This window comes from Chiloscyllium punctatum, chromosome 2 (assembly GCF_047496795.1).
Source record: "Chiloscyllium punctatum isolate Juve2018m chromosome 2, sChiPun1.3, whole genome shotgun sequence".
NCBI classification, from domain to species: Eukaryota; Metazoa; Chordata; class Chondrichthyes; order Orectolobiformes; family Hemiscylliidae; genus Chiloscyllium; species Chiloscyllium punctatum.
In genome coordinates this window covers 83,861,437-83,882,867 of record NC_092740.1, presented here as the reverse complement: position 1 = coordinate 83,882,867, position 21,431 = coordinate 83,861,437, and the positions used below count along the sequence as shown (strand labels likewise).

The following is a 21,431-nucleotide window of genomic DNA, read 5'->3' as shown; positions in this document are numbered from 1 at the left end:
ATTTGTGTTAAAACTGAGTCTGTACAGCACAAACTTACTGCACAAATCAATCTTTCAAAAACCAGTGTCATCCTGCAGTAAACAACATGGAATCGTTAGCATTCATTGTAGGTGGTGCAGAGTGGATCAGAAAGAATAGGTGGAGACTTCAATGTGGGAGGTAGATCCAGTGAAGTAAATTTTGAGGCAATAATAAAACCTGTGCATATGCTACTGAATTCTAGTAATGGAACCCAAACCTATCAAATTTATTCTCCATTCAGTGTAAGTCAGTAGTCCATGCAGAATACACTGACACATTGTCACTTACGTTTTTATTAAAACTTTATCTGGAATGTTAACTTGGTTCACACTTTCAGCACTGCTTTTCTATTTAACATCGGCAGCATATCTGACTCAGAGACAGAAAATTATAGGTTCAAGCCCCAGTATGGACTTAAACTAAAAATTATAGATGCTACTTCAGTGCAGTGATGCATTGAGGAAAACTCCTGTCTTTCAAATGCAGTGTTAAATTGAATCCTGGTTTTGTTTGCTCAGGTAGACTTAAAGTATCCTTGAGCCTCATTAGCAAAAGAGATAAGCTTTGTCCCTAGTGTGCTGACCAATATTCTTCCTTCTACCAAAGGCAACAAAATTACTCTGTATGCAAATTCACCACTTAACAATGACTACACTTCAAAAGTAATTGTTATTTGTAAAGCACTTTGGAGGGTGTTCTTTGAGTAAATTGTTATTCTCCAAATTAAAATTAATCTCTGTGGAACTAGCAACACATATTGAAAATATTTATCTTTGATTGCTGCATTGTATAAGTGAGAATTAAATAAATATAATGACATAAGAAAAATTGAACTAAAAACAAACACAGTGTAAACTTAACATTTTGGCTTTACCAATTTATTGCAATCACTTGTGTGACAGTTAATGCATTCCATTTTTAAGTTTTCAGACTTGATAAAAGAGTGCAAAAATGTATTAGGAAACATTGTGAAATACTTCAGATCATATTGATTGCCTTCTCTTCACAATACTGCTGCAACAGTATGGAACAATATGTCAAATAGGCAGGCTCAGTGCAGCCTCAGGGTGTTGATGAGATATCAGTTTTGTTTCCCAAAAGTATGCTCATACCATTTCTCAGTTGTAAATAATTCATTGAACAGGATGCTACTTTTTGTTTTACTCAAGTGAGATGTTATGATCAACATTCACCCCATACCTACCAGTACTGAAAACAAACTAACTTATCATTTATTTCACTGTTGGTGGGGCCTTGCTATGCACAAATGGGTTGGTTGTTCCCTAAAAAGTGATAACATTGCAAGAATTACTTCATTGTCTATGAAGTGCTCTGGTACATAGTAAGAATACAGGAAATGATGAATAAATATAACTTTGTTTTATTTCTTTATAATAAAATATAATTTTCAATTCTTTAAATATTATATATGATTTTGTTTTATTACTCAACAAAAAGATTTTGGGTTTGGCTGACTGTGCCTGCATTTATTGCCCATTCATAGTCGCGTGAGAAGGTGGTAGTCAGCTGTCTTCTTGATGGTCTTTTTGATGGCGGTACAATCTCAGTGCTGTTAGGGAGCATGTGACATGATTTTACAAAGTGTAACTAAAGGAACAGGAATATATTTCAGAAAACAACTTGGAGGTGTTGGTGTTTCTATGTTCCCATGGGGAGCTAATGGCCTAGTGGTATTATCACTAGGAAACAAAGAACTCAGCTAATGTTTTGGAAATCCAAGTTCAAATCCTGCCATTGTAGATAAATTTGAATTTAATTTTAAAAAGCTTGAATAAAGAATCTACAATTTTTGGGGGAAAACCTCATCTGACTCATGAATGCCCTTCAGGGAAGGAACTTGGCATTTAGCCGATAGTGTGGAAAATTGCCCAGGTATGTCCTGAATGCAAAAAGCAAGATAAATCCAGCCTAGCAAATTACCACCTATCAGTTTACTCTCGATCATCTTGTCCTTCAAGGTGGTAGGGGTTGTACATTTGAAAGGTGCCATCTAAGGAGCCTTGGTGAATTTCTGCAGTAGATAGGAGTGAATGGATGTTTGTGCCAATCAAGTGGACTCCTTTGTTCCATCGTTATTCCATTGTACTCCTGACTTGTGCCACATAGATGGTGGACCTTCTTTCAGGAGTCAGGAGGTGAGTTACTCACTGCAGGTATACCAGTCTCTGACTTGATCTTGTTGCCACAGTCTTTATATAGCTAGTTCAGTTCAGTTTCTGGTCAATGGTAACCCCAGATGTTTACAGTGGGGAATTTAGCAATGGTAATGCCATTGAATGTCAAAGGGCAATGGTTAGATTCTTCCATGTTGGAGATGGTAAATACCTGGCACTTGAATAGTCTGAATGTAGTTTGTCATCTGTCAACTCAAGCCTGTATGGAAGGTGCCTTAACAGTGCTATCAAGCAGCACCTCCTCAGTGATGCCCAGTTTGGATTCCACCAGCTCAGCCCATTATGGCCTTGGTTCAAACATGGATAAAAGAGCTGAATTCCACAGATAAAGCGAGAATGACAGCCCTTGATGTCCAGGGCATCTTTGGAAGTGTTCCTCAGGTTAGTACTCTAGGCACAAACATTTTCAGCTGCTTAATCAATGACTTTCCCTCCACATTTGCTGATGTTCAGCATCATTTGCAGATCGGAGGAGAAGGTGAGGATTGCAGAGTCAGAGTCGAGAATGTGGCGCTAGAAAACACAGCAGGTCAGGCAGCATGCAGGCAGACATAGGCTTATGTCTGAAACATCGATTCTCCTGCTCCTCGGATGCCGCCTGACCTGCTGTGCTTTTCCAGCACCACACTTTCAACACCATTTGCAGATCCTCAGAAACTGAAGCAGTCCAGGTTCAAATGCAACAAGATCTGGACAACACCCAGGCTTGGACTGGACTGACAAGTAGAAAAAATCATTGACGTTACTCAGAGGCCAAGCAAAGACTATCACTATCATAAGACAATCTAACCACGTCCCCTTGCCATTCAATGGTGTTAGCATCACTGAATCCCCAACAATCAGTATCCTTGATGTTACTATCGACCAGAAACTGAACTGGACTCATCACATAAACACAGTGGCTACACGAGCAGAACAGAGGCTAGGAATGTGGTGAGTAACTCACCTCTGACTCCTGTAAACAGCTTTGGGTTACCATTGACCAGAAACTGAACTGGACTTACCATATAAATACTGTGGCAATAAGATCAGGTCAGTCACTGGTATACCTGCAGTGAGTAACTCACCTCCTGACTCCTCAAAGAATGTCCACCATCTATGTGGCAGAAGTCAGGAGTATGATGGAATATTCATCATCTATTCATCATCTACAAGGCACATCAGGAATGTGGTGGAATGCTCCCCACTTGCCTGGATCAGAGCAGCTCCAATGATACTCAAGAAGCTTGACCAATCCAGGACAAAGCAGCCCACTTGAATGGCACCACAGCCACAAACATCCACTCCATCCACCACCAACACACAGTAACAACAGTGTGTACTAGCTATAAGATGCACTGCAGAAATTCAGCAAAGATCCTCAGACCTCCAAACCCATGACTACTTCCATGTAGAAAAACAATGGCAGCAGATATATTGGAACACACCCACCTCCAAGCCACTCACCATACTGACTTGGAAATATATTTCCATTCCTTCATTGTCATTGGTTCAAAAGCCTATGGGCATTGTGAGTCAACTCACACTCATGGACAGCAGCGGTTCAAGGATTTAGCTCACCACCAGCTTCTCAAGGGCAATTAGAGACGGGCAATAGGTACAGCCCAGCCAGAAATGCCCACATTCCATGAATGAATAAATGTATCTGCTGCCCTGTCCTTCTAGATGGAAATGGTTATATATTTGAAAGGTGCCATCTAAGGAGTCTTGGCGAATTTCTGCAGTAGATACGAGAAAATGGATGTTTGTGTCAACCAAGTGAGCTCCTTTGTTCAGTCATTATTCCATCACCGTTTAAAAGACTCACATCAGGCGTCGGGGCCTCCATTTGCTGAGAGGTGCAACGGAGGATTGAATGACTTCTGGGAAGGTTTTTAAGTGGGTGAGATCTAAACCCGAGACCCTACACCGTAGGGCCTCCCTCCTTGCTGCCTCCCACCTCCTTAACCTTGCTATGAGTCTGTAAACTAGGTAAGTTTTCAGGTTTCTTTGTTTTGCCTTCTCTTCCTTTGTTTAGTTCTGTGCAGGCTTTCAGAATAGTGGGATATGGATGTTAGGGCAGCTGCATGTTCCTCCTGCAGAATGTGGCAGGTGAGAGACACTTCTCATTTCTTTGCCGACTACATCTGCGGGAAGTGCACCCAACTCCAGCTCCTCGAAAACCGAGTTAGGGAACTGGAGCTGGAGCTGAATGAACTACTGATCATCCAGGAGGCTGAGGGGGAAATTGAGAGGATACACAGAGAGGTGGTCACTCCCCAGACACAGCATAAGGACTGCTGGGTTACTGTCAGGGGGAAGAAAGGGAACCAACGGCCAGAGCAGGGATCCCCTGTGGCTGTTCCCCTCAGCAATAAGTATACCATTTTGGATACTGCTGATGGGGACGGCCTACCAGGGGTAAGCCACAGTTGTCAGGTCTCTGGCACTGAGCCTGGCACTGTGGCTCAAAAGGGAAGGGGGGAACAATAGAAAAGTGCTAGTGATAGGGGACTCAATAATCAGATGGATTGACAGGAGATTTTGTGGTCAGGAACGGGACTTCCAGAAGGTATGTTGCCTCCCTGGTGCCAGGGTCTGGGTTGTTGCCGATTGGGTTTACAAGATTCTGAAGGGGGCGGGGGAGCAGCCAGAAATCGTGGTACATATTGGCATCAATGATATAGCCGGGAAAGGGATTGAGGATCTGAAAAATGACTACAGACAGTTAGGTTGGAAGCTGAAGAGCAGGACGAATAGAGTAGTGATTTCAGGTTTGCTACTGGTGCCACGAGATAGTGAGATGAGGAACAGTCAGCGAATGCAGCTTAACACGTGGCTGCGAGGCTGCTGCAGGAGGGAGGGCTTCAGATACCTAGACCATTGGGATACCTTCTGGGGAAGGTGGGACCTGTACATGAAGGACGGGTTACACCTGAACTGGAGGGGTACAAATGTCCTGGGTGGGAGATTTGCTCGTGTGATTTGGGAGGGTTTAAACTAGTTTGGCATGGGGGTGGGAATCACAGCCACATGTCTGAGAGGGGGTCAGTTGTAGATGTGACAGTGACAGGATATATTGAATCTGAAAGGAAGGTTTTTCACGTGATGAAACAAAGAGATCTGTTAAAGTGTGTATGCTTTAATGCAAGGAGTGTCTGAAATAACAGTGACAAACTTAGAGCATGGATCAGTACTTGGGACGACAATGTTGTGGCCATAACGGAGACGTGGGTTTCACTGGGGCAGGAATGGTCACTTGATGTTCCAGGGTTTAGAACGTTTAAAAAGAGCAGGGAGGGTGGAAAAAGAGGAGGGGGTGTACCATTGCTAATCAGAGAGTGCATCACAGCTAAAGAAACGAAGGTTGTTGAGGAATGTTTGTCTACTGGGTCAGTACGGGTGGAAGTTAGGAACAGGAAGAGAACAGGCACCGCATTGAGGGTTTTCTACAGACCACCTACTAGCAGTAGAGAGATTGAAGATCTCATAGGTGGGCAGATTCTGGAAAAATGCAAAAGTAGCACGGTTGTTGTTATGGGTGATTTCAACTTTCCCAATATCGACTGGAATGTCCTAAGTGTAGATGGTTTGGATGGAGCCAATTTTGTCAGGTGTGTTCAGGAGGGCTTCCTTACTCAGTATGTCAACAGACCAAAGAGGGGAGAGACCATTTTGGATTTGGTGCTCTGCAACGAGCCAAGACAGATGTCAGATCTCGCGGTGGGAGAGCACTTTGGTGACAGTGATTACAACTGCCTCACATTTAGCATAGCCTTGGAAAGTGAAAGGAGCAATTACTGAGGGAAAATATTCAATTGGAGAAAAGGAAATTATGATGCTATCAGACAGGAGTTGGGAAGTATAGACTGGGAGCAGTTGTTCCACAGAAAGGGCACAGCAGACATGTGGAGACTATTTAAGGAGCAGTTGTTGCTAGTGATGCACAAATTTGTTCCTCTGAGGCAGGTAAGAAGAGGTAAGATTAAGGAACCTTGGATGACGAGAACAGAGGAACTTCTTGTCAAGAGGAAGAAGGCAGTGTATGTAAGGTGGAGGAAGTAAGGATCTAGTACAGCTTTAGAGGATTACAGGCTTGCTAGAAAGGAGCTCAGAAATGGACTGAGGAGATCCAGAAGGGGGCACGAAAAATGCTTGGCAAGAAGGATTAGGGAGAACCCAAAGGCGTTTTACTCATACGTGAGGTATAAGAGAATGATCAGGGAGAAGGTAGGGCCGATCAGGGATAGCGCAGGGAACTTGTGCATGGAGTCAGAGCAGATAGGGGAAGCGCTAAATGAGTTTTTTGCTTCGGTTTTCACCAAGGAAAGGGAACTTGTTATAAATGAAAACTTAGAGGAGCTGGGATACAGTCTTGACCAGATCAAGACTGATGAAGTTGATGTGCTAGAAATTTTGGAAAACATTAAGATTGATAAGTACCCAGGGCCAGACCAGATTTATTCTAGGCTGCTCCAGGAAGTGAGAAAGGAGGTTGCTAAGCCGCTGGTGAGGATATTTGCCTCCTCACTGTCCATGGGAGTCGTACCGGAGGATTGGAAGGAGGCGAATGCTGTTCCTCTTTTCAAGAAGGGTAATAGGGAAATGCCTGGCAATTACAGACCAGTCAGTCTTACACCTGTCAGCAAAGTTTTGGAAAGAATTCTGAGGGATAGGATTTATGACTATTTGGCAAAGCATAGTGTGATTGTCAGCATGGCTTTGTGAGGGGCAGGTCATGCCTCACAAATCTTACTGAGTTCTTTGAGGAAGTGTCAAGACAGGTCGATGACGGTCGAGCAGTGGATGTGGTGTATATAGATTTCAGCAAGGCATTTGATAGGGTTCCCCATGGTAGGCTCATTCATAAAGTCAGGAAGTATGGGATACAGGGAGATTTGGCTATCTGGATTCAGAATTGGTTGGCTGACAGAAGGCAGAGAGTGGTTGTAGATGGAACGTATTCTGCCTGGAGGACAGTGTTGAGTGTGGTTCTGCAGGGCTCTGTACTTGGGCTTCTGCTCTTTGTAGTTTTTATAAATGACTTGGATGAGGAAGTTGAGGGGTGGGTTAGTAAATTTGCAGATGACACAAAGGTTGGAGGTGTCGTCAATTGTGTAGAGGGCTACTGCAGGCTGCAGTGCAACATAGACAGAATGCACAGCTGGGCTGAGAAATGGCAGATGGAGTTCAACCTGGATAAATGCGAAGTTTTGCATTTTGGAAGGTCGAACTTGAATGCTGAATATAGGATTAAAGACAGGATTCTTGACAGTGTGGAGGAACAGAGGGATCTGGGTGTACAAGTACATAGATCCCTCAAAGTTGCCACCCAAGTGGATAGGGTTGTTAAGAAAGCATATGGTGTTTTGGCTTTCATCAACAGGGGGATAGAGTTTAAGAGCCAAGAGGTTTTGCTGCAGCTCTACAAGTTCATTGTGAGGCCACACTTGGAATATTGTGTCCAGTTCTGGTCGCCCTACTGTAGGAAAGATACAGAGGCTTTGGAGAGTGTGCAAAGAAGGTTTACCAGGATGCTGCCTGGACTGGAGGGCTTGCCTTATGAAGAAAGGTTGAATAGGCTCAGACCTTTCTCACTGGAGAGAAGGAGGAAGAGAGGAGACCTGATAGAGGTGTACAAAATAATGAGAGGAATAGATAGAGTCAATAGCCAGAGACCTTTCCCCAGGGCAGGATTGACTGGTACGAGAAGTCATAGTTTGAAGATATTAGGAGGAAGATATAAAGGAGATATCAGAGGTAGGTTCTTTACGCAGAGAGTTGTGAATGCATGGAATGTGTTACCAGCGGTGGTGGTGGAAGCAGAGTCATTGGGAACATTTAAGCAACTGCTGGACATGCACATGGATAGCAGTGAGTTCAGGGGTGCGTAGGTTGTCACTATAATTTACATTAGGATTAAATCTCGGCACAACATCGTGGGCCAAAGGGCCTGTTCTGTGCTGTACGTTTCTATGTTCTATGTTCTACACTCCTGACTTGTGCCACATAGATGCACGTTCTCTGAGGAGTCAGGAGGTGAGTTACTCACTGCAGGTATACCTGTCTCTGTCCTGCTCTTATTGCCACAGTATTTATGGTTAGTCCAGTTCAGTTTCTGGTCAATGGTAACCCAAAGATACTTACAGTGGGGAATTTAATGATGGCAATTCCACTGAATGTCAAAAGGCAATAGTTAGATTCTCCCTTACTGAGGATGGTAAATACCTGGCATTTCAATAGTCTGAATGTAACTTGCCATCTGTCAACTCAAGCCTGTATATTATCCAGGTCTTTGTGCATTTGGATATGGACTACTTCAGTATATGAGAAGTTGTAAATGTTGCTGAATATTGTACAATCAGCAGTAGACATCCTCACATGTGAACTTAACATGGAGGGAAGATCATTAACAAAGTTGCTAAAGATGTTTGGACCAAGCACAATTGGGACCCTTGCAAGGATGTCGTCAAGCTGAAATGGCTGTTTTCCAATAACGTCAACCACTTTACTCTGTACTTGGTATGACTTTAACCTGCACAGAATTTACCCTTGATCTTCACTGACACTAAAATACAAGCAGAAGGTGCTCGAGAAACTCAGAAAATCTGGCAACAGCTGTAGAGAGAAAAATGATGTCAAGTCTGATGAACGGTAATTGGATTTGAACTGTTAACTCTGCTTCTCTCTCTACAAATGCTGCCAGACCTGCTGAGTTTCTCCAGCATCCACTGTACTTTGTTTAAGTTCCATTGACTATAGCTTTGTTAGAAATTCTCGATGTTACACTTGGTCAAAAGTGACCTTGTTTTCTAGGATGGTCACTCTCATCTCTACAGTACAGCACTTTTGGAAAAGCATAATTTACTAAAGCTATTTAGATTATTTTAAACTACAGATATGAAGATCCTTCATACTTGAGTGAAATGTATGGTTTAAGAATATCAAAGTATTGAATCTCATGTAAAATGGTGAATTCTATACATCAAACCTATCATCAATCATACTGATTAAACAGCAATTTAGCTGTATTAGATGTGTAAAAGGAGTTTTCTTACTATGCATTATGATTTACAGATTTCCCAATAAAACCTTTATGTTTCATAACATTGACTTCAGGAGAATGATCCAAACAGCTTTTATTAATTGCTTGCTTTTGAAGAAGCCCCCTTCGCCCCCTCCAAAATGCCATCTACAAAAAGGGACAACTTTTCTTTTTAACCTTGCTTCCTATAACTATTTTATAAAAGAAAGAGCAAACCATTTCCTTACAGATAAACTGCTCTAAAAAGGAAAATAGATGTGAGGCTCTTTATATTTTGTTAGCAGAAGCTTGCACATGAAGTATTCCAATTAGCATTAACTTACTGCAAACGGTAGTTGATTTAGAAAAAAAAACCCTGCACTATCTGATTAAAACTTCATAGGAATTCCATTATTGTCAAAGCGAGGATCCAGCACTTGAAGACTTATGCTAGCTGCAGCCTATTAAGACTACTGCACTGCAATTCCAAATAAAGATGAGATTCAAGTCCAATTAGTATTTTTAGTTGCATTAATGAATAAGGATTACTACATGAAAATGTCAGTGCGACAAATCTACATTTAATGTTATTCAAAACACAGGCCATAATTGAGCAGAAAGAAACCTCTAGAAGTGACAAAAGGATACTTAATGCCAACAAGATGTTATCTGCTTCTGGATCAGAAAAAAAGCGTCCTGCCACAAAGGCCCTTTAGTTTCAATATCAGTAGTATGATACCATGAGCTGAAAGATAAGGCTAAATTTCTTTAGGCATTTTACCCTCCACACCTTAATCTTAATAGCTGGCTCAGAATTTTTTAAAAATATCTTTTATGCTATTTCACAACATGGTAAAGGATTATGATTTCCACACACACATAGCCTATCTCAATGAAATCTTAGCTGAAGTGACATTTCACTATTTAATAAGGTTAACTGAGTATCCTATCACATACTTCAAATAAATTTGTAAAATACATTAAGAATTTTCTCACCTAGGTCATATGCTCTGAAGAAGCATTAACAATTCTCAATGACAAGAAGCATTTCTTTTGATGTGCTGGATAGTTACGAATATTTCAATTTTAATTTATTAATTTACCAAAAATCAAGGGCAAAAAACAAAGTTTTATAGCTAATAAACTCATTGAAAAGCAAACCTTTTCTGGTTCAATGGCTCATTATTAGTTTCAATGACAGGATTTCACCTTGCAATTTAGACAAAACAGAATTCTCTATTCACCATAATGAATGCCAAGCAATTTTAGAAAAATATATTTTAAAAATTAATGTCTCGTGCTAATGGTCAGGCTTTAAAATGCCACAGTGAAGTGGACGAAGGAACTAATATTTCCATTCTCCACCACTACAATTGATTTAATTAAGTATCTGTCCAATAATTCAATGTCTTTTGATGTTAATCTTACAGTATGATGTACAGTGACAAATGAGTAAGAATAACATAATTATTTGCAGTTCCTCAGGTACTGAAGAAATCCATACCGATATGCAGCAAGACCTTAGACAACATCCACGATTGGGTTGATGAGTGGCAAATAAAATTTGTGCCATGCAGGTGCCTGGCAATCTCCACAAAGAGAGAATCTAACCCATCTTCCCTTGATGGTCATTGGCATTAATATCACTGAATTCCCCCATTACCATTAATTACCTTTGATCAGAAACTGAAACATCCCAAACTTGTAAATATTGTGGCAAGAGCAGGTCAGAGGCTACAAATTTTGCGGCAATTCTGTTAGCTCCTGTTTCTTCAGAGCCTGTCCACCGCCTGCAAGGTACAAGTCAGGAGTATGATGAAACTTGCCTGGATGAGTGCAGCTCCAACAACATTCAAGGAGTTTGACACCATCCAGAACAAAGTAGTCTGTTCAACTGACACACAATGCAAGAAGCATTTACCATCTACAAGATGCATTAACTCACCAAGGCTCCTTCATCCAAACCTTCCAAACTCATGGCTTCCACCACTTAGAAGGTCAAAGACAACAGATATATTGTGAACAACGCAAATACCCTCCAAGTTCCCATCTGAGCAAAACATCATCCTGACTTGGGGCTAAGTCACTGGGTCAAAATCCTGAAGCTCCCTTCCTGACTGTATTATGAGTGTCCCTACATTCCAACGACCGCAATGGTTCAAGGAGGCAGCTTCTCCTGGACTAATCGGGATAGGTGATACATGCTGGCCTAGCCAGTGATGTCCAAATTTCATCAATGAACTAAAACATGTAGCAATTTGAAAATGTTAAGGTTTAGGATACATTGAATTCTCAAATGTGCAAAAGGTACTAAAAATATTTGTAATATTTCCATGTTGACACATTGACAAAGTGTCAAAGCCATTGTTTACAGTATATAAATTTAGGTAGCTATAAAATGTTCACACATGTACCAGCAATTCTTTTTGAAAAATCAATTACTTTTTTATTGCTTATGCTTGGAGTCATCTAAGTAAAAATGTATGAGGGACAATTTACTTCAGACGCCCATGTCCAATCACACCAATATTAATTTGCAATGGCTTCTTTGGCATCTGCATCATTATCTATGGTGCCCTCAAGATCCATTCCTACCATAACACCACAATGCCCCATCCCCTTCCCCACACTCTCCCCCACGTCCCCCTCCTCCCCAGCTACCACTTTTTTTTTGTATACAACATTATCCAAACACATTGTGTTAATTTTCAGATGTGCACTGATGGAACTCACCTTGACGTCATCCCATCTCTTGATTCCCTCACACTTGCTAAAGTATCACAACTATCAAAGAATCAATAAGAAGACAAATTTCCTCCTAATAAATATTGGCAAGACTGAAGGCACCTCTTTCAATTCCCACTCCAAACTTCTGACTCCATTGCTCTTCCTGGGAATAATTTGGGATTAAGCTGGCCAGTTTATTTTCAACTGCAATGGCACCTTGATCAGATGGACCAATGAGTGGCAGATGGAGTTTAATTTAGATAAATGTGAGGTGTTGCATTTTAGAAAGGCAAACCAGGGTAGGACTTATACACTTAATGGTGGGATCCTGGGGGGTGTTGCCAAACAAAAGGACCTAGGGGTGCAGATGCATAGTTCTTTGAGAGTGGAGCCATAGGTAGGCAGGGTGGTGAAGAAGGCATTTGGCACACTTGCCTTCATTGGTCAGTGCATTGAGTAAAGGAGGTGAGATGTCATGTTGCAGCTGTACAGGATATTAATTAGGCCACTTTTAGATTACTGAAGATAAGTATGGTCTCCTTATTATAGGAAAAATGATGTTAAAATTGAACGGGTTCATAAAAGATTTACAAAGATGTTGCTGGGTTTGGAGGGTTTGAGCCACAGGAATAGGCTGAGGCTTTTCTCCCTGGAGCTGAGGGGTGACCTTGTAGAGGTTTATAAAATCATGAGGGGCACGGATAGGGTGAATAGCCAAGGTCTTTTTCATAGAGTACGGGAGTCCAAAACTATGGGATGTAGGTTTAAGGTGAGAGGGGAAAGATTTAAAAGAGACCTGAGGGGCAACGTTTTCACGCAGAGATCATTTTTAGACTATAGATGGGGAATGTATGTATTGGGGAATTGAACATATGTCCATTTTGAACATATTATGACAATTTTGCAAAGAGATTAAGTGTATAAACAAAACAAAGATGCTGGAGACCTGAAACTTAGCTGAGTACATTTAAAACCACATGATAAGATGGTCAAAATAGGTAAAACAAGAGTAATCTTCAGAGTGGAATCTAATCTGTGAGTTCACATTACTTAAAACATAATGATATCACCTGAATCTGTCAACTAGATTACTTCCAGGTATTAATACAACTACCAAGCAACACCTGACAATTTTACTGGAACATGGGAAATTATGGTTCAAAGTCCAAATCACAAATGTTGTTGTGTCATAGCTGGCATGGAGCTATATTAAATTCACAATAACAACCATTCATTTCAATGTTTTGTAAATATTATCTGCACATAGCCTGCTATCTCACAGTTGCTGGTGAACATGATGTCTACCAACGCTTTGTTAGTTATCAAGAAACATTACTCATTTTGCAACCTCATCATAATTGTTTTTAACTCCTTAACTGCACTGTAAATTAAAGGCTCATGATTTTTCTTCACACAACACACAGGAAATATCAGTCCAGACAGCACCTGCTTTATTTTAAATTATATGTAGTTAAGTATGCAACCCCGTTAAGTATGCAACCCCAGAAGCCTATATAACATATAATTCCTTAAAATAAGATGGGAAGGAAACAGCAACACCTTCCCACAGCATTGTGATTGCACTGGTCAACGTGACAAACGATACCCTATACAACCAAGACAATGGATCTGTTTCTCCCTTCAACTTCTTTATTTTACTTTGCCACTTTTGATAACACTGACCATTCTATCCTTTTATTTCCTGTGGTCTCTATAGCACTAAGTTCTCCTGGTTTTACACATGTCTTTACAATGCATATACAGAATTACCTCCAAACTATTTGTCCCTTGTTTTCAGTCACTTCCAAAGTACTTCCACAATGCTATATGTGCCTGTCTCTCTTCATTTACATGCTACCTTTTTGTAATATCTGAGGAAGATAGAATGCTCAATTTTATCACTGGTTCAGCTCCCACAGGTAGGCTCATGACATCCAACATTGCCTTTTCTGACTCTCTGACATTTAGACCTAGGTGAACTAAAATGTTCTCCTGACTAACGGTGTTAAAGCTAAAGTCAGTTGCTTTCATTCTTGATAGCATCCATCACTAGCCTAGATTCCATTAATCTCCACAGCTGCACATTCAAGACGAGTCAACCATTGCAGATTGGGATACTGTTGAATCCAAACTAAACTTTTACCCATGGCTCACTCCATTACAAAGACAGAGTCTCTCCAAGACATGTTTTCAACTTTTAAACTATTACCAGCTCAACTTTAGTCTCTATCTTCATCACCCTTAGGCTCAGTCCAGCTAGACTCCCATAAGTTACAACTTATTGAATGTGTCAGAGTTGGTTTCCTCCCATTAACTTAACTTGAAGCTATACTTCAATTTTGGTCCAAACTCTACAGATATCTTTAGGCTCCAAATGATGTTCATAGCCCATGGAAATCTGCATCAAGCAATATGCTTCCAGGTGACTATAAATAAAAATGTACTTCACAGTGATCATCTATAGTTAGATTAGCTTTGAGTTTGTGCAATGTATTTTTGCTGAATCTGACATTATTCTGTAAATTGTACACTGCAATATTTTCAAATAATGAGCGGGGGATGAATTATTTCTTGAATGCAGAGTGAAAATTCAATATGTCACTTAAGTTATCATTTGTTACACTGAAGCAAGTGCAGTTTCCATTAGCCGACAGGTCATGAAGTCTAAGAGGCTATTTTCCCACAGAGTTTATTTTAATCTGATGCATATTGTGAAACCTCCCAATCACCTGAAACAACTCCAAGTTCAGTTATTATGTGGAGTATCCAAGTACATCAATGCCATAATGCCATAATGAATTTTTAGCATGATGCATTGATGCTGGTTTGGGATTTACAGCATCATACTTGTGTGCAGCTCAGTTTTCACTCTTTGGCCTTGCGTGATTGCCAAACACTGTTATGTTCCCAATTATATTCACTGAAAACAGATCTATTTTCCAATACACATGTGTAATGGTCACAGAATAGAATCATAGAAGTTTCACAGCACAGAGGGAGGCCAGTTTAACTCATTTGTGCCTATTCCAGCTCTTTCCATTAAAAAAAAGACGGTTCCACTTCCAGTCTATTTCCACAGTACTAATTGTTTTTGTTTCCATTCTTTGTATAATTCTCTTCTAAAAGCCACAATGTATCTGCCTATACCATAATGATCTGCGTTCCAGATTGTAGAAAAAGGGATTTCTTTATGTCACCTTTCCTAGAAATTTATATCTGTGTCTTCTGGTTTTCTAATGTTCTTAGAATGGGAACAATTTAGCCCCATCTACTCTGCTTCATTTTTTTGTGTCCTATATCAAAAGTGCTTTCATGCACAACTGAATGGTTTGTTTTCCCACCGCCAAATCAACCATGTTGCTTTAAACTTTTATCTGCCACCACTAAATCACTGCATTTCCAAATTACCTGCAAATACAATCAGGGGCATTGCAAAAAGCACCAAAGGTGAGGGACAGTGCGGAGAGAGGGAATTAAATCAAAATGGAATTTGATGGGAGCCCCAATTACTCAGTCTCAACCTATCTGATTTTAAATACCTTAATCGATTATCTTGTCAATCTTCTATTTTTTAGGGTAATTAGCCTTAACTTCTCTGATCTATCCATATGGCAGAAGTCCTGCAACCTTGGAATAATTCTCATTTGTTTTTCTGTCATCCCTGAAGCTCTCATATCCTTCTTAATTTTACATGTTTACCCCTTTACTAAAGTATACATTAAGATAGAAATTGCTGTGAGCTATATAACTGTACCAAATTCCTCAATTTGGGATATTAATAATGGCATTACTCCAATAAAATGTGTTGTCTTTATTCAAACAGCAGGGAAAAGAACACCAAATGTAATTTCTACCAATTAGATTTATTCAGGAATGTTATAATCTGTAAGGTGTCAAGCAGAAGGTATGTATAGCAAATATTCAGAGCATGCTAATGTACTTGATCAAGATTGAGCGAGTGGAGGATTCAGAGTGGGAGCTGGAGCAGAATGGCTGAGTTAAATCCATATTGCTTTCATAGCAGGTCACACTCACTAAAAAGAAAAAGGGCACAAGTGTCAAGTGGAATTTACATCTGTGAGATGCAAATAAATTCTGGTGCAGAAGCCCCATGACTAAATGCTCCTTTCTCAAGCAACAACCAATATTATTTGATATGTGCAATCACATATTTCATTTTATCTAAGAATTCAAATCTGTTGGGATCTCATTAATAAATATGTTACATGATGCAAAAGCTCACAATAGCAGGAAAATAAGCTGGTACCAGACCCAGCAGGTATTGTGTGAGAACAATACAGAACATTCATTGTAAAACAATTTGAGAAATGGAAAATTCTCAATTTCATAAGGTAGGGCTTTCTGCAGAACAATACCACCTGCATTTCATCTTGTTTCTTATTTCAGAGGAGACAGGGAAATGAAAGTCAAAGTGTTTATATTGCACAGGCACATAATCAAAACTCATAACCATTTTAAAATTAATTGTGGTCAACTTTATAAAAATAATTCATTTCCTTAATGACATGCCAATTCAAGCAGTTTGACCAATTTAAGAATAGGCTTCTACAGGCTTTATTGTTCAAGAGAGCAGAAAAGTCAAAACATGTTCATTCTGTAACTCATGGTCTATTACCTCTACAGGCAGCTAAATTTAAACAGTCATTTGAAAGGAGCATGATTTAAAAAGAATATAATTTTGTAAGACCATTACAGCAGACATCAAACAAAGTCTATTTCCCTCATTCAGTTTATCAAATGTTTTAATGCTCAACCTATACCCTGACTCTTACTGTTACATATCATTGAAATCTTTGCTGGAAATTGTTACAACTTGCATTTAAATAGCACCTTCAAAATAATAAAACATTCTAAGGCTATTTACAGGACTATTTTAAAATAAAATCTGACATCGAGTCACACTAGAAAATATTATAACAGTAGATCAAACAGGTAGCTCTTAAGGACTACCTTCAAGGAAGAGATAGGGAGGTAGAGAAATTTAAGGAGGCAGCTTCTTAATTTAGGGCTAGGTAACTGAAAGCATGCCAACAAAGTAGGACTGATTAAAACAGGGAAGATGGAACAGGCCAGATTTGCATGGATCCTGCAGAGTTGTAGGGCTGAAGGAGGTTAAAGAGACAGAGAGAAACTGTACTAAGAAGTCATAGAGTCATACAGCACAGAAACAGACCCTTTGGTCCATGTCGACCATAATCCCAAACTAAACTGGTCCCTGAGTTTGGCAAATCCCTCCAAACAGCTCTTATTCATGCACTTATCTAAATGTCTTTTCAATTTCATAACTGTACCCACATCCATCACTTCCTCTGGAAGTTCATTCCACACACAAACCATTCTTTGTGTAAAAAAAAGTTGTTCCTCATGTCTTTTTTAAATCTTACTCCTCTCACCTTAACAATATGTCCCCTAGTCTTGACAACCCCCACCCTAGGAAAAAGACACTTATCATTCTCCTTATTTCTACCCCTCATTTTACAAATCTCAGTATGGTCACCTCTCAACCTCCTACACTCCAATGAGAAAAGTCCCAGCCTATCCAGCTTCTCCTTATAACTCTCATTATAAGTCATTTGAAAGCAAGGAAGGGAATGTTAAATCAGGGCTGTATAGCCATCCTACAAAAGAAACGTTCCACAAACATTTCAAGGAAGAAAAGCATTTTAACAGAGAGTATGTGGGCGATTTTTATAACCCTTCTGAAGAAGTTGCATTTGTTCACCATACTACACCAGGCCAGCTGAGGAGAACATCTAAAAAAAAGTTCAATTTATCAATAACTTTGTTTGCATGGATATAGATGCATATCGTTAGGAATGCAGAACAACTTTGTAACTTTTTGGACTGTCAGAAACATCAGCCTCTCGGGAGAGAAATAATGTACAAGTATGTTATGTCTCATGGTGCAGTCAGCATGTCAGTATATCTTTAAAAGACATGTTTATGATTTCATCACTGTATTGCAGCATGTGACCCGAGGGTATAAAGATTTCACACTCCATCTTACTCCACGATCACCTGAAGCATGGCACTTTATGGCAGGTTGCTGTTCTGCTATAAGCTACTAGCTTAACACTGGACTAGACAATGAAGTCTGTGAAGAATACCATGTTTTTACATAATAGTTAGCTATAATCAATGTTTTAATATCACAGTGTCAATGCTCAATTTCTTATGGTACAAGGGATAACATAGCATTGAAGTTTCATCCTGCTGGAAGCAAACTTACACCACAGGTGGCAGTGACAATGTGTTGCCCCAAATGACTACTTCATAAGTTGTTTCCACTGTTACAAACACCACTAAAGATAGCAGAAGGATGTGCAAAATGGGAAAACTCATACTTGAAGGTTATAACTTGGAAGGTTCCCCAAACCTCTGACTATAATGGATTTCTTTATCAGTGTGATGAAATAATTGTAGCATGTTCAAGTCAGGATGGTGTGTGACCACCAGGAGAATTTTCAGGTGCAGATATTCTTATTGCATGAGAAACATGGAGCACATTATTCCCAAAAAGCAGGCTATTAGCGCGGACATTATCAGCTAGAAATGCTTACTGAGGCCACGATCCACATGAGGCTTTTTCATTTTTGGGAATAATTTGGGAATATTTGTGTAGAAGTAATGGAAGGAAGTATTCTCTACAGCTCACAAAGCAATAAGGGCACCGGTTGATGTGCTTGTCCAAGTCTACACCCATATAAAGTGGTTGTCCTATATGTTACTGTCTTGCCATGATAACAAATATCCACAATTTCTCTGCTCTCTTGTAAGTACATCTCTGCCTAGATAAATGCACAATCCAGGATCAGCCTAGCTGATGTTACCTGAAATGACACAAAGCCATAAAAATTGAGCACAGTCATAGATAGCGAGCAAGCAGTGTTGCCAAACAATCACAGATCCTTGCACAGTAAGCCTTATGGTGAAGGACACTCTTCTCTTACCAATCTTAGCACCAAAACATTCATTACATTTTGAACTTGAAGACTCCAGCATTTCAGAAGAACTTGGGTTTGGATTTGATTTTTTTTTTGCCCACAGCTGCGACACTGCCTAAATATGCACCAGTTAACTCATTTCCCTGGATGCACGCATATTAGTTCATCAGCTAAAATGAGGAATAATTTTTGTTTCGCTTCTAGCCATTTCTGCTCAGACACTTTTCAAAATTAGAGTCAAGCTTTATTTTATAAACTAAGAAATGAAGGAGGACTTGAGATCGCGGGTTGAAGTGGAGAGAGTGAACGATGTTAATTACATTTTGGAGCCAAGAACTACTCTGTTTTTGACAGCAAAAAAAAAATCAATGTTACTTATGATGACTGTGAGGACTTTCCTGCTTCAGTAACCAGAGTGCAGTGGGGTGCATTCCTTAGTCGAGCCTTGCTCTCAACCTGAGACCAAGTCTTTGAGAGGATACATAATTTATGTTCAAAATGGTTTGAAGAAAGAATTAAAAAGTCAAAATCTTTGTAGTGGAGTGAGTCAAATACAGAAGATGATCATCAGGCATCATCTGGAATTTGCACATTCTCCCCGTGTCTGCATGGGTTTTCTCTGGGTGCTCTGGTTTCCTCCCTCAGTCCAGGTTAGGTGGATTGACCATGGGCAATGCAGGGTTACAGGGATAGTATAGGGGGCTGGGTCTGGGTGGAATGCTCTTTGAAAGATTGCTGAGGACTCAATGGGCTGAATGGCCTGCTTTCACATGGTAGGGATTCTCTCATGCTATGACTAGATAAACATAATGTGTAGAACTTGATACTTTGATAGAGAATTTAAGAGATGTCCAAACAATATGTTAATCAGTACATGTAAATAAAGCCTATGCCCTTGCAGTGATAGTCAATAAATGGAAGATGTGGAAAATAGTTCTCTTAGCACACAAGGCAATGTTGGAGACTCTAATGAAGGAGGTACCTCATGTCTACCTAACACAAGAAGACAGGGTATGATATGTTGCTACACAGAAAACACCAACATAAAACATGGTTAAGTCTGCAATTGCTGAAATATTTGGAACCCATCAAACAATAACAGGGAGGGGACTTCAGCAAAGATGTAATCTTCTCCATTCACACCAAAGAATGCAAGGAGCCAGCAAAGAGTCCTTGCAAAGAAATTACAATTGAAATGCTTAGAAATATCACAGACAGCACACAATACCCTGCCTCCTAACCAACCTCTCACCCCCTCATCTCCCAACCCTCATGCTTGACAAGTAAATTCAACCATTAATAGACAGTCTATTTGGCGGCACGGTGGCACAGTGGTTAGCACTGCTGCCTCACAGCACCAGACACCCGGGTTCAATTCCCGCCTCAGGCAACTGGCTGTGTGGAGTTTGCACATTCTCCCTGTGTCTGCGTGGGTTTCCTCCGGGTGTTCCGGTTTCCTCCCACAGTCCAAAGATGTGCAGGTCAGGTGAATTGGCCATGCTAAATTGTCCGTAGTGTTAGGTAAGGGGTAAATGTAGGGTTATGGGTGGGTTGCGCTTCGGTGGGTCGTTGTGGACTTGTTGGGCCGAAGGGCCTGTTTCCACACTGTGAAGTAATCTAATTTAATAGAGGTGGAAACTTATACTTGTAACACATAATTAGGATACAATTATATAAATATCCCAATAGATGAACCCTACCAGGCCAATAAGCTTTCATGTAAAATAAATCTCAAAAATGATATGCTGTCCCTTACTTGTGATTTCTGATTATACGTTTTTTAGGAAGGTTAATGTATGTAACTTGGCAAATTCTTCATTTTCTTCTACATAGAAATTTTCCTGTGATCTCAAAGAAGGTACATGAACTTTTCCCTGAAAGGTTTCACATGAGGCTAGGGGAGGATCACAAAAAACTCAGGGCAAGCTTACAGCACATTCACCATTTGCCTACCCTCCCATCCTGCTCAATAATTCATTGCCATCAGATGTTTAATTGCCTTGATATAGGTCTTCCACTGTGATGTAATATGTGAGATTTAAATATTTCTTTATACATTTATTTTTGAGTTTGTTTTTTGAATTTGAACTAGTGGCATATGGGTTTCTGTACATTTGCATGGGTTCTATGATTCATTTGTAAGCATTTCCGTAGCCATGATGATTCTTGGGAAGGGAAAGACATCCTGGAGAGTAACAGGTTTTTACTTACATTCAAAGAATTTCATGATCAAACAAGGTAAACAGCTGCATCTTAGCTTTTAGATTAGAAGAATTATTTTATTTCTGTCATGCTCTGGGGAAGTAGCCATAGCTTGGGAAGGAAAGCTTTTTTTAGCTTCAGTTTGGGTTCTTAGCTGAAGCTGATGTGTACACGAGTTGATCCTGAAAGGCGAATATAGTTTGGAATTGTTAAAAATAGACAACCTCAATGTAAGGAATTTAGTAAAGCTTCTGGACCAGAAGTATTTAGTTAAAACCTTGAAGGGGTTATTTGAAGCTCAGAAAGCTTAAACTCAG

The 21,431-nt window shown here is 40.0% G+C and overlaps 1 protein-coding gene across 3 annotated transcripts in view; it reads right to left on the bottom strand.

Moving 5' to 3' along the window:
* mfsd3 (major facilitator superfamily domain containing 3) overlaps positions 1–21,431 on the bottom strand; it is a 113,939-nt gene that overhangs the window by 15,109 nt on the left and 77,399 nt on the right. The window contains exon 7 of one of the 3 annotated variants that reach the window (XM_072584956.1): positions 18,646–18,798. The exons of the other annotated variants lie outside the window; for them this stretch is intronic. Coding sequence (XP_072441057.1) covers positions 18,757–18,798 — 42 coding nt within the window. The 3' untranslated portion in view covers positions 18,646–18,756. Of the gene's footprint in view, positions 1–18,645; positions 18,799–21,431 lie in introns of those variants that run through there. 3 annotated transcript variants of the gene reach the window in all.